Below are 16,878 nucleotides of genomic sequence, written 5' to 3'. Positions count from 1 at the left end.
GTCATGCCCTGGCAGAGCAGCGGTGGGTATCGTGGAGGATGCTGCCAGCCAGACCTGTCACCTTGTTCAATGTTTGTGTAAGACTGAGCTTTGAGGGCTGAGGAAAGCCTTCCTCTTGCCACCTCCAATGACTTCCAAAGTGAGGGTAAGGTTCCCTGGGCTGTTAGAGGTGTTTCTCCTACTGCCAAAAAGGTGAGAAGGAAATGCTGATGGTGGGAATGGTGATGGCTGCTGTGAACAACCACCTACCAGCTACTGGTAGCTCCTGTGCCACACACTCTCACTCTTTTTTTCTGGGGCTCTTCCATACACTGCCGGGAGCCTGTGGTAAAGCTAAGTCAGAAAGGCTTCTTGAAATAGCACTTAACTGAGAAAATGTCTGTATTGGTGTTTGTAGATGTGTGCAGGTTCTCAGGAAACATCACACAAGTGAAATGTTTTGCAATAAACTTGCAATTTAGGTTCAAAGTTTACATTTGAGTTGTATGGGTTTTTTGATCACTTTAGAATGCAACAGAATACGAATGATTTTCCATTTTTTAATTTAATGGTATGTTTAAAATAATTAAGAGCTTTATGATAATCCACCTTGTATTCTTTTCTGAGTCAGTTTACTTCCAGCTCCTGTAACAATGCATTTAGAGATCAAAATGTCCCTGTTTGTATGTGATTCTTCATGGCGTAGTGAAAAACTCTTTGGCAGCAAAATGAAATATTCTTCCCTTGTATGTAAAGAAAAATATTTTTGTAATTGCGAACGTTGTGTATCTGTGGTGGGTTAACCTTGGCTAAGGGCCAAACTCCCACCCAGCTGTTCACTCACTCCTCCTCGTCAACAGGACAGGGGGATAAAATAGGATGAAAAAACTCATAGGTTGAGATAAGGACAGGAAGATCACTTACCAGTTACCGTCATGGGCAAAACAGACTCAATTTGGGGAAAATTAATTTAATTTATTGCCAATTAAAATACATTTCAGTAGTAAGAAAAAAAGACAAACATTAAAACATTACCTGCTCCCTGCCCTTTTCCTAGGCCTTTGGCTTGACCCTGAGGGAAAGGAGGAGCAATAAAGAAGGGTGTCTCCCTTCCCATCCACTTTTCCCATTCCCACCTTCACCCCTTCCCTCCCGACTCGTGTCCCCCCGAGGGGCGGCGCAGGGGCTGGGGCCGGGGGTTGCGGTCCGTCCCCCCCAGCCCCTCTCGGCCGCTCCTCCCTCCTCACACGTCTCCCTGCTCCAGCGCGGGCCCTTCCCCGGGCTGCAGTCCTTCAGGGACAACCTGCTCCCGCCCGGGCTCTCCACGGCCGCAGCTCCTGCAGGAAATATCCCCCTGCTGCGGCGTGGGGCCCTCCCCGGGCTGCAGGGTGGGTCTCTGCTCCAGCGGGGTCTCTCCGGGGCTGCAGGGGATCCCTGCTGCGGGCCTGCACCACCTCCCGCCCTCCTCCTCCTCCTCCTCCCTCCTCGGCTTCCTCCTCCTCCTCCTCTGCCTGTGCCGCCTTCGGCCCTTTCTGGAACCTGTTTTCCCCCAGCTTGGCTGAGGGGCTCAGCTGTGTCCTGCGGTGGGGCCGTTGGAGCCGGCTGGGACTGGCTGGAACCGGCTGTGTCTGGCACGGGGCAGCCCCGGCCTCTCCTCACACAGGCCGCCCTGCAGCCCCGCTGCCGGCGCCTGGGCATGGGCACACAATACATCGTAAAAGCTTATAAATGGACTGTATCAGTGATCAATATATGTTTTATAAGCATTGTTCTGTACTGATATGTGTTTTCCCAGTCAGCACCATCTACAGCCGCTATGAGCACTGTGCTGTTACAGTTTGGTGGGTGCTCATGAAGGGAAAATTTGCAGACAGACTGCTTGTGTGTAGATGTTTGTGAAGCATTGACACTGGCTGTTCTTTAGCAGAAAGGGATCAGACAGTTTGTCTGAAACATTTGTGGTTGTATTGTAGGGCTTCCTCATGCACATGGGTATTGCACACTGTACTTGCTTATACAGTAATGTGATCATTTTTCCGATATGCTCCATAGGCTAATTTATCTGTCTGTCTTCAATCTGAGGTGTAAAATTATCACCTTTTCCCATGTTCTCCTGTTTGAATAGCCAAAGAACGCACCAAAAAAGTTATATACAAAACAGCCAGTAAAGGAACAGGGGATGGATTCATACAGTGCACTGCTGTTTGAGTCGTGCACTTTATAGACCTGTGAAATATTATTGACTCTGTTAGATATGTAACCTAAGGCAATATCACCACAAACAAGGAAAATCCTCTGTTGTTTGATGCAAAGTCACAGAATTTTTTATGGTTATGCCTCTGATTTTTTTCACTGAAGTGAAAGCAGAAATAGTGGTCTGGTTGCCTCTTTTACCCAGGCTTTCTCCCTATACCTTCAAGACAGGTATTGCTTTTCACTTTTCACTTTTTCAGCATGAAGCTAACTGGATAGGAGGCTTTTTTTTTTAGGTTTCAGCCCGCAATGTCTGTATAGGAAATGATAGTGTGTTTGACTGAATATTGATTACTGTGTTTTTCTGGGAATCAGCCTGGATGATCGCAGATGTTTCCTCTGTCCTGCATAAACTTCTGGAATATGTAGCAGGCAGCTCTCAGATGGTAACATGCTTGGGAATCCTCTTCTGGGGATCATCAGCGCGGGACAGAAAGGTCTGTTAATGTTTCCAGAGAGGGAAGGCTGTTTTTTTCCAGCTGAAAACCCTTTCTTATGGCCAATGAAGTTACGTCTTGCATAGAGATTTGAGGTCTCTTCTCATACTGTTTTCATGAAGAAATCTGCCTTTTTCCTTGCCTCTAAAGCTTTTCCTCACTGACTTCCAGAACAGTGTGCTGCCTCAGCTCACCGGCAGCAGTAGTTCAACAGAGAAGTTTTGCTGACAGGGGCTGCCGGAGGGCAACTCCAGCAGTGGTCTGTGGAGCAACAGAAACTCCAGGCTGACTGTTCAGGCTCAGCATACAGCTAGTTTGTTTGCAGTGTGTATTAGCTTAAGGGTTGTTTATTAAAATATAGCCTAACTTGAGATGAAAGCCTTGGAGCTGTTCAGGTATAATTCAAAGCAGGTGGAAGCTATGGAGTTTTGAACTTGTCTGGCTCCTACGACAGTGTTACTGAGCCAATCTTTTTGATTTTCATGCTGCAGAAATGATCAGGGAGGAGAAGTCTGGTCTGTCTTGGTGGGAGTGATCTGGTTTGGTAGCGTGATGGATCAATATTATCCAACAAATTGCTTCTCTCAAACTACTCATCCCTTCTTAACCTGGGCTTTACAATGCCATTACCAGTCAATGGCAGGGGAAGACAAGTAGGCAGCAACTTGTAGGACTAGATGAGAGCTGAGATGCTCTGGCATTGATCTGAGAGGAGGAAGAAAGGGAAGGATGGAGTCCAAAGTGTCAGTAACAGGGCTGGTACCAGCCTGATCCCTTGACTTGTCTCTGTTGGTTTTGATGTAAATCCTTTGGGGTTAGGTATTGCCCTGTGGTATGGTGAGATCACTAGAGAAGGCACAATAAATTATCTGAAGCTAAAACATTTTATTCTCCTAAAATCAATTATTTCTCCTGTGCATTTGAGTGCAATGTAATAATTAACAAAGACAGCAAAAAACCGCCAACCCTCTGCACCCTGCCTGATCATTAAGTGAGCACTTAACATCTGAGAGTGATTTAGGTGCTCCTGAGAGGAGGTCTGACCACCACAGTGCCAAGAGACTGAAAGGTGTCAGTAGCTTTGTCTCTTGAAGGGGGAGGCAAGGGGAGACAGTGCCACCCAACACATCTGTTTCTGGAGTCAGGCTCCTGAGGGACGCTTTAACGTCAGCATGCTAGGTGAGTCAGTACAGGTCATCAGGGATTAATATGTGTCCGGGCACAGGAAAACAAAGTGAGTATTCAAATTATCTATTTAATTGTAAAGATGAGCAATTCACAAATGGCCAGTGAAGGTGGTGATGGCAAATTCATTGCTACTAGGGTGCCCCATGCAGTCTGTCTCGCAAGAGTGGAGGGGCTTGGAGTGGTATGCACTGCCTGCATAAGTAACATTGGTCCTGCAAATAAGAAGGATACATGTCATATAAATCATCTGGAAATTTACTGAGCTTCCTCTAAAAGCAAATTGGCTTTTTCATTCCTGCTTCTGTTATGAGGTTGTTTCACAGTCTTAATCCTTTGCCAGCTACAACTTCTTATGTCTAAATTGCATTTATTCATGGGCAGTTTATATGTGGTTGTTCTTGTGCCAATGTTGTACTTTCTTGTACCTCACTCTTCTTCTTCCTTCCTGATGTTTTTCCTCCCAATGTATTTATAGATGGAGAGGGGATCTGATTGCTCTGTGTTTTGCTGAGTTAAGTGTGCCAAGTTCCTTTAGTTCTTTTCTTAAAATCAGCTTGCTGTTTCCTGATCTTCCCTTACACAGCGTCTATTCCACATTAGCTGGAGATTTTCCGTCGTCTCCCTACTTTACTGAAGTCTAAATAATCTTTTCTGTACTGCTCTTGTCTTGAAAAAAAAAACAACCCACAACCAGCTGTTTACTCAAAGAGAGGTACTACCTAGCCTAACTCTAATGAGCCAGACCTAACCTAATTGTAGTAAACCAGGAATTGTATTGCAATTTCTCATTTATTTCCTAATTATTCTTTCCTTCAAAATCTGCTGTAAAGCCTTATGTATTTCTGGGGCCACTCTCAGGGACCCGTAGTGATGTCCAGTTCAGCCCTGTGAGAGACTGAAAGAGTTAATGTCTCAAACACTGTGGTGGGGCAAGTTCTGCTTAAAGATGAACTCTTCATAACAAGGAACTCTGCCTAGCAAGGAACCACAGGTGAAGAGAAGCGGATCAGCACCCATCAGCAACAGGAGGGGGAGGGCGTTTGGAAGGGTGCACAGCTCACTGGTCTGATAATGCTGAGCAGGGCAGCTCACCATGCGTGGCCAAAAATCACGTCTGCAGGGAAAGGGAAGTTACTCCCCAAACGACCCCCCAAGCCCAAAGACTCACAAACTGATCGTGACACCTAATTAGCCTAATGAGTTTGAGCGCCTGCCCGAAGGAGGAGCAAGGACGATAAAAGGGCACGAACTGAAGCCCCAGGTGCGCCCCCCCTCTGGAACTGGACCCCTCAGCTGACTGGACCGACACTGGACCCAGGACCGGTGAAATATTTCTTTTTTTCTCTCTCTTTCTTGTTCCTTTTCCATAATCCCCACATCCCATCCCTTTAAGACACAAAACCGTTGACCAATTCTGGGACTAGGAGTGGATCCAGCCACCCCTGGTCCCTTCTCTCAGGAGGAGTCTAGAAAGCAAGGGGGTCTGCTCTGAACCTCCTGACCCAACGGGAGGGATCTCTTCATTCCCTGAATTGATGTATATGGTTACCACGGGTTACACCATTTACTGAGGTAGTCTCATGCCAATTCCTGTTGTGAGAGACCCTGCCACCTGCTGTTACACCTCCCAAGTTCAGTTTGCTCCTGTCATGAGTAAAATGTTCAACTGATAGTTTGGTGTCGTTTCACCTTAATTTAGCCTGAGGGAATTCTGAATTAAACACAACTCCCTGGTCTGTCCAGCCTGTGTGATGACAAGCCCCTTTGCAAAATTACTGTTTAGCTTCTGCTCATCACCAGCCCTTCTGTACCATTATGGATTCCTTGTATCTGCTGTAAACCTGTATTACCAAGTGTCCAGTTCACGTGCCACTTCTGCCAAGGTTCTCCAGGTTCATCTTCACTAAGCATGTTGACTTCTTTGATTTTGGCACCTTGGCTGTGATCTATTTCAAAGCTTTGTAGTCATTCCCTTTAGTCTTCCTATCTGTGCTCTTCCTAAAAAAAAAAAAAAAAAAAGTAATCAGGAGGAAAAAATAACTTGTTATTTTTGGAGGCAATATGATTTATCATTACTGTCAGACCCATGTCACTATCAGGCAGTCCTTTCCTGCACATATGTGGTGGAGGACCTCCTGTAACCATTTTGGTGGCTTTTGCAGTGTTTACCTCAGCCTGATTTTCCAGGTTTAGGTATAGATTTTGACCTCCAGGTCCTGTTCCTATTCTTTGTAGTTTTTCTGTTCATGGCTCATATCATTTTGGAGAGGTTCACTCAGCCGGGTAGAAATAAAGCCCTTGTCTGTAGGATTTTTTCCCAAGCCTTAGATGGAGGCAGCAGCTACTTGCACAAAGAGAGCGAAGCCATGTCTGTGCAATTGCCTCCACCCAGATAGCAACCAACCCTCAAGGCTCTGCTGCTGCAGTGTCCACACAGCGAATGTTCCACTCAGCTGAGAACAGGTCATGTAGACTCTAGGAGAGCTCAGGCCACTAAACTGATCCCTCTTTTGCTTTGGTGGATTGGAAGAGGCTGGTAGGATGACCAGCCTATGAGGCCACTTCCCGATGCAACTATTAGAGCCAGCTGGAGATGGTGTGCTTCATTCTGAGGAAAACCAGAAACAGTGTATGGTCAGTTGTACCTGTTGCTTCTCAGCATGATTTATGCTGTTTCTAGTTTAGACAGTACCTCACTGTAACAGAATGAGTGGTCTTAGTATGTCAAAACCATTTTTCATCTACCACCCTGTTAGCAGAGACTGAGCACAGTATTCAGTCATACAACAGTGTGGATTTTTGTAGAGGTACTGACAAAAAGAGTGTTTTACTTGTTATTTGTGGTCACATTAACGTGGTTCTGTTTTACATCTTGGTCTCACTATTACTTGTACTGGCATAACCAAGAGGTGTGTAGGTCAGTGGGGTGGGGAGGCAGAGATATTTATCTGTGTTTGCTGCTGAAGAAAATGTATGAGACTTTGCATCTTGCAGTAGCCTGTATTTTGATCAGGAAAACCCTCCTCACAATACACAAACTATTATGAAGTAGCATCCATCTTCACAGTGTGGGAGCAGGAACCTTCATTTTTATGTTTTTGCTTAGGCATAAAGTCCCTGTTTGGCAATTCCTCCCTGCCTGCAAAGACTCAGAGGAAGCTCTGATAAGGAATGGATAGTATTTGCCTGTCTTATGATTTAAATATTGATATGTGGCTTAAAAATAGAAAAAAAAAAAACAGGTAATGGGTTTTATTCAGTTTCCTGTATGGAGGTTGTTTATTTTAACTGGACAAGAGGTCTGGTGAAACTCAAATGAGATGTCTTTAGCTTTTTCTGGCCACCTGAGGTGAAGCTGTTCTTTGCTCATATTCTGCTTATATTTATAACCTCCTTTGGAGCTGTTTTAACATTTTGCCTGAAACTTTCATTGAAAAATGACTTGTTCTCAAAGATTTTCAGGAAAACTATTCCATTTTAAAAGGAATAAACTGATAAATTGTGAGCATTTCTATTTCTATTTAATTTTTAATTTAATCTTTGGGTTTGAGCCTTTAACACTTTCACTGCCCTGTGAGTTAATTTCCATGAATGTCACTGGGGTATTGGGGGACTTCGATCTCAGGTCCTCTGTCACGTCCCAGTTTCTCAGGATGATGACTCAGGTTCGCTGACTCCCAGGTCAGGATTAAGGTGAAATGACACCAGGGTTCCTTTAACACACAAAACTCAACTTTTTTTTGCTCACAACAAGAATTCGCATGAAACTATGTCAGTAAACCATATAACATGTGCTAACCATATACATCACCAAACATATACTACAAGCCTTGCTTATTTGGGGATCGCTTCAGGGAAGAAAATAAGGAGAGCTCTCCCATTGTGTCACAAGGTCCAGAGTGGACCCCCTTGATTTCTAGACTTCTTCTCAGTCAGGAGCCTGGGGGCAGCTAGATCCACTCCTAGTCCCAGACTTGGTCAACGGTTTTATGTCTTAAAGGGATGAGGTGTAGGGATTATGAAGAGAGAAGGAAAGAGAGAGAGAGAAGAGGAAGATTTCACCAGTCCTGGGTCTAGCGTTAGTCCTGCCAGTTTAGAGATTCAGTTCTGGAGGGTGTGTACATGTGGGGCTTCAATTCATGTCCTTTTATAATGTCCTTGCACTTCCTTCAGGTGGGCACTCAAACTCCTTAGGCTAATTAGGTGTCACCTGCAGTTTGTGCTTTCAGAACCTTTGGGAAATGGGTCAGTGGGCTTGGGGGTCATTTAAGGAGTAACTTCTCCCTCCCTGCAGGTATGACTGTTGTTCGATCTTTGGCCATCTATGGTGAGCTGCCCTGCTCAGCGTATCAGAACAGGAATTGTGCATCCTCCAGCAGGCCCTCCGTGTCCTGCTGTCCTGCAGTTCATTGTTATGCAGAACTTTCCCCACCACAATGTTTGAGACATTAACTCTTTCAGTCTCTCACAGTCCTCTACATTGCTGTCCTTCTCTGCCATTAACCTAATTGACCATTGAAATGCATAAATATGCACAATTGCACAGAGCTGGAAACAACAGGATCTTCAGAAACCTTTTGTGTCTTCTGGGCATAGGACCATTCCCTAAAGTCTTTCTTTAGGAAGAATGTATCTAGTTCCATGATGGTTTATACCGGAATTGCTTTATGCCATTGCATTACTGAGGCCAGACCTTTTGGCATCAGGTGCCAATCAATCTGCAATAAATCATTTATTAGTAACTGATTAGTATCATACTTTTTATTAAGAATGAGAACATGTTTGGTCACCTATAAAATGAGTGGCATTTTTGGCTGCATTCCTTAATATTGCAGACCTTACTAGTCTCCAGCTTTGCTTTACGTCTGGACATTTAACCTTAGAGTTTAACCTTAATCTGAGAGTTCCTTAGGTTTCTATGACTTTTCTATGCAGTTTTTGTTTTCAGCAGTTGAACTTGGTGGGTACGTGGGAAGATGTCTATTTATGACTTCTAGAGTATCTCTGACATTCAAATTAATTTGCCAAAATTAAGGGGATGAACAGGGAAAGGCTAAAATATGATGAAGACCTAGCTCTTTTATGTTGTTACACCTTGTCCATTTTGCAAAGGAAATAATAAAGGGTGGAAATAAGCTTGTTATGAAGTCACCAGTACTGACATATTTTCACGTGGTTTTGATATCCAAGGCTATATAGTAGTCAGCAGTTCTAGTCCAGATGATGAGTGAAGCCAAGGTCTGCCCAGCATCCTCTCTTAGGAGCTGAATGTCCCTAAGTCTACTGAGAGTTTTGACTACATGGCTGTTGAAACTGGCACCTCAGGCACCTACGTATAGTCTCCTCAGCTTCAGGTGACTTAATCTGGAGCACCAGCCAAGTCACTGGAAAACAGTTTTCTAATGAAAGTATTTAGGGCTGCTTGAGATGCTTCTGAACATGAGACACATGATGAGGGAAGGCAGATGTTACCATAGCGTGGCAGTAGGCAGCCAGTTGGATATTTCCTGAAGGAACTGCAGCCTGTGGAAGGGTCCACAGTGGAGCAGCGAATGTGTGAAGAGGATGGAGCAGCAGAGAGGGGCTTTTATGGACTGGCTGTAACTCCCATCCCCATCCCCCTGAGCTGCTTGGGAGGAGAGGAGTCAGAAAGAGTGAAGCTGAGCCTGGGGTAGGGTGGGGGGAGGTGTTGTTTTAATGTTTGGTTTTATTTCTTACTACCCAATTGTGAATAAATTAAATTAATTTTCCCTCAGTTTAGTCTGTTTTGTCTGTAACAGTAACTGGTTAGTGATGTCCCTGTCTTTATCTTATCTTATTTTTCCTCCTACTTTCTCCCGCTGTCCTGTTGATGAGGGGGAGTGAGAGAGCATCTGGGTGGGAATTTGGCCCGTAGCCAAAGATAACCCACCACAATCTTAAACAGCACAAATCTAAAAGAGGTAGCCAAATAGTTATACGATGCTATTCTTAGAAATAACTCTAATGGAATGGACACGTAGTAAAACATTAATATCTGCACACTGAGGAGCATCCCGTTACTCTACTGTGGTAATCCTCCTTTAATACCACATTGCTGTTATTTGGAAATGATTAGACTGTATGAGTAGTCCAAATAGGGTATTTTTGTAACTTAAAAGATTGTATTGCATGTAATTTTAATGAAAATACAAAGTGACTTAAGGCATAATTCTTGCACTTGCTCTGGAAGAAATCAGGAGCAATAGCATTAATTAAAAACTCCTACCATAGCACAAGGACAGTGTAAGGGAGAGAAAGATCAGGCAATTTAGATTTGGTTGTTGTTATTTTTAACTAGATACTGTGTGTATTTAGAATCTGAGCTTCTTTTATTTTCTTTTCTGAAAACTCAAATGTAAGTGGAGAATTTTCATGCCCAATTTCTTGCCTAAAACAGATACCTAAAATTTTCAAAGGTTGTGCTGGAACCATATCCAAGTTGGCAAGCATCTGCGAGTTGGAACAGGTAGGGTAATGTGAGCTTTCAGCTGTGAAGGACCATGACACAATTGCCTCTGAAGTGGTTTTTTTTTTTCTCCCAGTCAAGATCAGACAGATCTGGTTTATCTACTATTACACCCCTAGCAAAGATTTTATTGGTAAGTGTAACCTGTATGTGCTGGTTTTTATACAGCAGTTCACAGAAAACTAGGTGTTTTAACTGCTCATTTCCAGATACGGTTATATTCTTCTGAGGAAATAATTCTGCTAAGTGTCATAATGTCTTTAGGGGCTGGGTAGACCTTTACAGTTATAATTTAACCTTTATATCTGTATTTAGGGTCTTAGACAAAAATAATGCTGAAAATATCTGCAAGTACTTGCGAGATATGAGGAATTTGTAAACAAATAGACCAAACAAAGGATAGGAGGGAAAATACAGAGAAAGGGGGTGTTACAGCAGGTCAGTGGGAGATCTGCAAACAGGTGGAGGTATCCTGAGCTACAACGAAGTGGATTAGGTACTGTACCGTACACTGACTTTTATTCCTCGTTCATGAAAGTGGTGATGAGGGAAGACTGGGATGAAGTTTTTTTTCTCTGTTTAGACTGAGCTCATATTTGCAAACTTTCTAAAGTAACCTGCACCATGTGTAACTTAAGCCAGTGAAATTGCTGATGGTTTTTTTTTCTGTCTTCCTTCATCTAACAGAGTGATCACCTACGGGATAGCAAATAACTAGAATACAGCTGGTTTAGATATGATTAACGCTAACATTTTCATGATACCGTAGCCTCAACATGGAGCAGCAGAATGATAATCACTACGTATAAATTTAATTTTCCTAGATGTGAGATTAACAGATTTGTTGTCTTCCCATAGAAGTTTCCTGTTTCTGTTTTGTATTAAATTTTTGTCACTCCTTGTCTGATCTCACTGCCTTTTAGCATAGATATTTCTCTACGTCTCTTTTCCCTAAAAGAAGCCAAGAGCTCTTCACAATCTTTCCTCATTTGTCACACATCAGGCCATTGTGTCCACTCTGCCTGCTGTAAAATAGGAGGGGCCTGATTAAAATCAGTATAAACCCACTTTAGTTACAACTGAAAAACAGAAGAAAAGACTCAGTGCTTCTGAGCATGCCTGTTCTCTTGAGCACTTCTGTTTGAGTGTGGATGCCCAGGATGTGTTCTTACAGAATTTTAGGCTGGATCAAGTGGTCACCTATCTAACATTATGTCATTTTTAATTCTTTCTCCCCAGGTATTACCAGATAAGAGTGGGACTGAAGATCCCATCCAGGATTCCCCACAGGCTGTTCGCTACGATTGCAGGACAGACAGGTAAGCACGTCCCAGAGGGATGTGACATGACTGGAGGTGGGGCAGCATGGAGGAGGAGAGTGTGTGTGGGAAACGCGTGAGCGTGGATTTGAATCCAAACCTGAATTACCCTAATGATCAGTGGCTGTTCAGCTCTCTGTTGTGGTATGGGTTTGGGCTGAGTTGAATTTGAGTTTTGGTGCTTGTGTCTGTCAGAAAAGCAGAGGAAATTCTCACCATCTTATCTGCAAGCAGTCTCTCTTATATGTGGCTTTCCTTGCTGACAATGGAAAGAGTTGGTGTACTAGAGGCGATTTCTGGATTAAAATTGTTTCAGTGTGTAGTGGGTTGACCCTGGCTGGACACCAGGTGCCCATCAAGCTGCTTTATCACTCCCTCTCCTCAGCTGGACAGGGGAAAGAAAATATAATGAAAGGCTCGTGGGTCAAGATAAGGACAGGGAGATCACTCAGCAATTGCCATCACGGGCAAAACAGACTCAGCTTGGGGAAATTATTTTAATTTAATACCAATCAAATGAGAGTAGGATAATAAGAAATAAAAGCAATTCTTAAAACACCTTTCCCCAGCCTATCCCTTCTTCACTGACCCAACTTCACTCCCGACTTCTTTACCTCCTCCCCCCTGAGCATGGCAGTGGGATGGGGAATGGGCGTTGCAGTTAGTTCATCACAAGTTGTGTCTCCTGCTCCATCCTCTTCAGGGGCAGGACTCCTCACGCTCTTCCTCTGCTGCAGCATGGGGTCCCTCCCATGGGAGACAGTCCTCCATGAACTTCTCCAATGGGAGTCATTCCCATGGGCTACAGTTCTTCAAGAGCTGCTCCAGTGTGGGTCCTTTCCATGGGGTACAGTCCTTCAGGCACAGACTGCTCCAAAGTGGGTCCCCCACAGGGTCACAAGTCCTGCCAGCAAACCAGCTCCAGAGTGGGCTTCTCTCTCCACAGGGCCACAGGTCCTGCCAGGAGCCTGCTACAGCGCGGGCTTCCCACCAGGTCACAGCCTCCTGCGGACACATCCACCTGCTCCGGCGTGGGGTTCTCCCCGGGCTGCAGGTGGAGATCTGGTCCACCGTGGACCTCCCTGGGCTGCAGGGGGACAGCCTGCCTCACCGTGGTCTTCCCCACGGGCTGCAGGGGAATCTCTGCTCCGGCGCCTGGAGCACCTCCTCCCCCTCCTTCTGCACTGACCTGGGGGTCTGCAGGGTTGTTCCTCTCACATATTCTCACTCCTCTCTCCCGCTGCTCTTCCACAGCAGTTTTTCTTCCCCCTTCTCAAATCTGTTCTCCCAGAGGCACTGCCACCGTTGCTGATGGGCTTGGCCTTGGCCAGCGGCCTGTCCATCTTGGAGCCGGCTGGCATTGGCTCTGCAGGACATAGGGGAAGCTTCTAGCACCTTCTAGTCACCCCTGTGGCCCCCCCACTACCAAAACCTTGCCACGCAAAGCCAATACACAAAAGCTGTTGTGTTAACAATAGCTTTTAGAGAATAACTTATAGAGTCCTTTTGACATGATGTCATGCAGAGAGGAATAAAAAGATGTGAGTGCAGGATTATTGAGTTCCTGAGCTTGGATATCACATTCTGGCTTTTTTACTTTTTATATTTGAAAATATTCCAGTTATTCTTTTGTGGATTAAAAGTTTTCTTTTCTCTAAGTAAAAAAGTATTTTTCGGTTTGGAAGTCTGGTTCAATTAACTAAGATACATTAAAATTCAAAATTATTAGGCAAATTATATTTGTATAAAATGAAAATAGTTGTGCAAAAATATGAAGAAATCACCTGAAAAACAATTCTGAAACTCAAAATCTGAATAAAGGAATTTATTTGGGAAATAAATAAATAAATAAATGTTTGGAAAACCTCTTAGTGTGAAAAATCTCCAAGGAAGAAAGAGAATTATTTTTCATCATGTTCCAGTGTAATTTGCCCTTGGCATATCCAGAATCCCCCGGACTTCCTTTGCTCTCTGAAAATGTCCTCAAATTACAGTAGTTTCTGGCATAAGTAATCTTGAACTAATGAAATACTCTTAGTATGAAGATCGCTAGAATTTTGCTTTCTAAGGGCAAAACACCCTCAACAACAAACAAAACCCCAAACTACTTCTGTTCTGCATTGAACCAGCAATGGCTATATTATTTAAGGAAGAAACTGAACTATTTTCTACATTTACTTTTTATTCAGATTACTATTTTCTTCTGCGTGATACATCTTCAGTGTCCCATCTTTTTTCACCTCTGCTAGAAACAATTCATGTAAAAGCATGGCCAGGAGAGAGGCGAGGCAGGCAGTGTGGTTACAGGATTAGCAGCTGGCTTCCATAGTGCTAATGCAATCCAGACTGGAGTCTAATAGCTTTATAGGGCTAACATCAAGACAGGGGGTATTTAAGCTGTTAAGGCTTTAGACAGTTTTTCCTTGGCTATCTTTGCAAGTACTTCCTAATTGATTTCCTAGGTCTGCAAGAGAGCATCGTTTAATGGTACTGAACTTAAAGGCAAACAGGCCATAATGTTCTTTTTGTTCTCATGCCTCTGATCTCTCTCAGTGTGGGGATAGCTGCGATTGGACTAATTAAATTGCTGTGCATGTTTCAATAAGACACTCCTATTAAAGTAGTATTATAACAAAACAAGTTTGTTATAAAATAGTGAATAAACTCCTACCTCACCAAGAATGAATGCAAAATAGGTGGGATGATACATGAGTTTCATTTAAAGGAAATATTTTTAATCTTTTCCTTATCAGGTTCGTAGGATCTATGAGAACTGAGAATATATTTTGAAAACAATTATGTAAATTTATAAAGTAAAATCTGTGAATATATGCAATAATAAAATATATAAAATATGTAAATATATAAGATAAATTAGAGGTAGTATTCATCTTCCAGTGCATGTGGCCTTTTATTTTTATTAAATTTTGCAGGATTTACAATCAAACCATGGGAACTCACAGCATTGATTGTTTGCTTCCCACTAGATGTTTTCAGCAACAGAGGCCAAAAAATAAGTAGTTTTCAAGAATTCAGCAGAGGGGAAGCTTAAGCCTGTATTGGGCATTCCTTTGGTGGTTGCCAGCCAAATCTGAACAGCAAGGACACCATCCATGGCACAGGGCTGACAGGTTGTACAGGAAGCCTTGATGACCTACTACATGGTCCACGTGTTGGCCGCATCCTGTCTACATTGTGGGAGGAGAATGGGCTATGTGCCCCAGTTGAAGCAAAGAGGAGCTGTGCTGGAGCACAGTAGCTCCTGTGGTTGGGTCACTTAGGTCATCAAAGTAGCACATTAGTTTGTATTGAGTCAGGCTGTATGAACATAAATATGCCATGTAGCATATATATATATGCACATATATATATTCATAAAAATACATACATTTCATTCATACTCCCAAGCATTTTTAGCAAGGTTGGTTTCCTTAGAGACAAGAGAAGACTGGTGGCTGGTGACTTTTTCAGCAATGAAAAGGAGAGAGGGAACAAGGCTTGTTGTGCACAGTCTTTAGTTGCTCTCATGCAGGTTTTCAACCCCTGTGAAATTTAGCTTCCTGTCCCTGAACAGATATCATGACTGATGCAGCCTGCTTCTGGCTTATAAAGAACAAATTATGCTCTCTGCTTTTTCTTGTGCAGCTCATAACAGCACATACTTCATTGGCCTCAGCATCAGTTCTGCAGGGCTGAGCAAATGCAGACATATCTTAAAGCTAAACTCTAGAAATGCCTTTCTGAGTGGATTTATGGGGCTTTTGCTTCTGGTGCTCTTCAGTAGCATGGCTTGTTAAAGTTGCCATGTGTTGGTGTCCACCTGTACCACACAGTGGGCTGAATCTGCATGACTCAAGAACGAACAGCTAAAGGAATGGGGAAAGTGAATATGCCATCTCACAGTAGCACATTTGTATAATTAGCTCCTTGGCTGAGTTGTTTTATGATCCACTAAGTGTATTCTATAATTTTTTAGGCTACTGTATAAATTCTGGGACAAGGATACATAGAAGTTAGGAATGCGCATTCAGTGATTTCCAGGCTATATACATACAAGATGAAAAACTGCAGGAGCTTACCTAAAAACCATATCTTTAAAACATTTGTATTGTAAAGTTTACCCATAAGCACACAAGATCATTGGTCAAAACACTGGGAGAAATAACACTGGTCAGAAACAGTTAGGATTAGCTGTTTTATCTTGATTTCCTGTTCTACCTGAAAGCGTGGAGAATGGTGGAGGCCAGAAAAACAGTATAGGTAAGGATTATTTAAGGAAGGTGGTATGCATGGGGTAAATCTTAGCAGCATTATTGCCTATGAAGAATATGTGGGTGAATTACATTGTTGAAGATACCAGTTAAGCCAAATCTCAGGAAAAGTATAAATTTTAATTTCATCTGCACTGTTTTGCAGTAGTCTACACACCACCTGGATGCATTATTGTTTTGAGAGAGAATTATTCTTTATCAGTGAAAGTTGTAGTCAGGTTTTTTAATAAGTTCTGTTCTTAGACCCACTATGCCTCATTCTTATACACTGCAACCATGGATAGCTGCTTGCCTACCAGCTTGTCTAGCTGTTTACCTTACTGGCCAAGGAAATATTTTTGGTGGGTGAACATTAAGAAAAAAATTATTTTGTATAGCATATAACTAAAGAAATTACTTAGGACTTTGATTTGTGTCCAGATTTCCTTTGTTTGTCCCATCCAGAAGTACTACATTGCCAATTTTCAAAACTTTTCAAATAGACAATTATTTTTGAAAACTTGGCCTGAAAATCTAATTGCAAATAATATAAAGTATTTAAGAAAAATTATTACCTGCTAGGCTAATATTTATTAGATGGTAGCAGTGTTCCACCTAATTTTAGTCAGTTAAATTAGGTTATTGTCTAAGCATGCAGAAAGCCAAAGACAGCCAAGGAATGTGGTTCTTTCTTCATCTATCTCATATAAGGCAGGGGAGATAAAATGCAATATTTGTTCCAGACAAGTCGAGAAAAAGTAGCTGTCACTGCCATTACACATTAACTCTTTTGATTGGTGTTGTAGAGATGTTTCATGTATACACAGTTTGATGCTTTCTCATAAAGTGGAATAACTGACTTTAGGTGACAAGAAAAAATTAGCATGAATTAAGTTGTGATATGCAAAAAGGAAAGTAGGAGAGAGCATCAGAAAACGAAGAGCATCACTGTAACTTCTGTCTGC

The 16,878-nt window shown here is 42.9% G+C and overlaps 1 protein-coding gene across 1 annotated transcript in view; it reads left to right on the top strand.

Annotated features, from left to right (window-relative positions):
• The window catches only part of FAM135B (family with sequence similarity 135 member B), a 212,262-nt gene that overhangs the window by 83,421 nt on the left and 111,963 nt on the right, over positions 1-16,878 (top strand). Inside the window, exon 3 of the mRNA XM_052788410.1 lies at positions 11,584-11,663. Coding sequence (XP_052644370.1) covers positions 11,584-11,663 — 80 coding nt within the window. The remainder of the gene's footprint in view (positions 1-11,583; positions 11,664-16,878) is intronic.

The sequence above is a fragment of the Harpia harpyja genome, chromosome 5 (assembly GCF_026419915.1).
Source record: "Harpia harpyja isolate bHarHar1 chromosome 5, bHarHar1 primary haplotype, whole genome shotgun sequence".
Classification (NCBI taxonomy): Eukaryota; Metazoa; Chordata; class Aves; order Accipitriformes; family Accipitridae; genus Harpia; species Harpia harpyja.
Note: the sequence above shows the minus strand (reverse complement) of the source record. Positions and strands in the feature narration are given on the sequence as shown.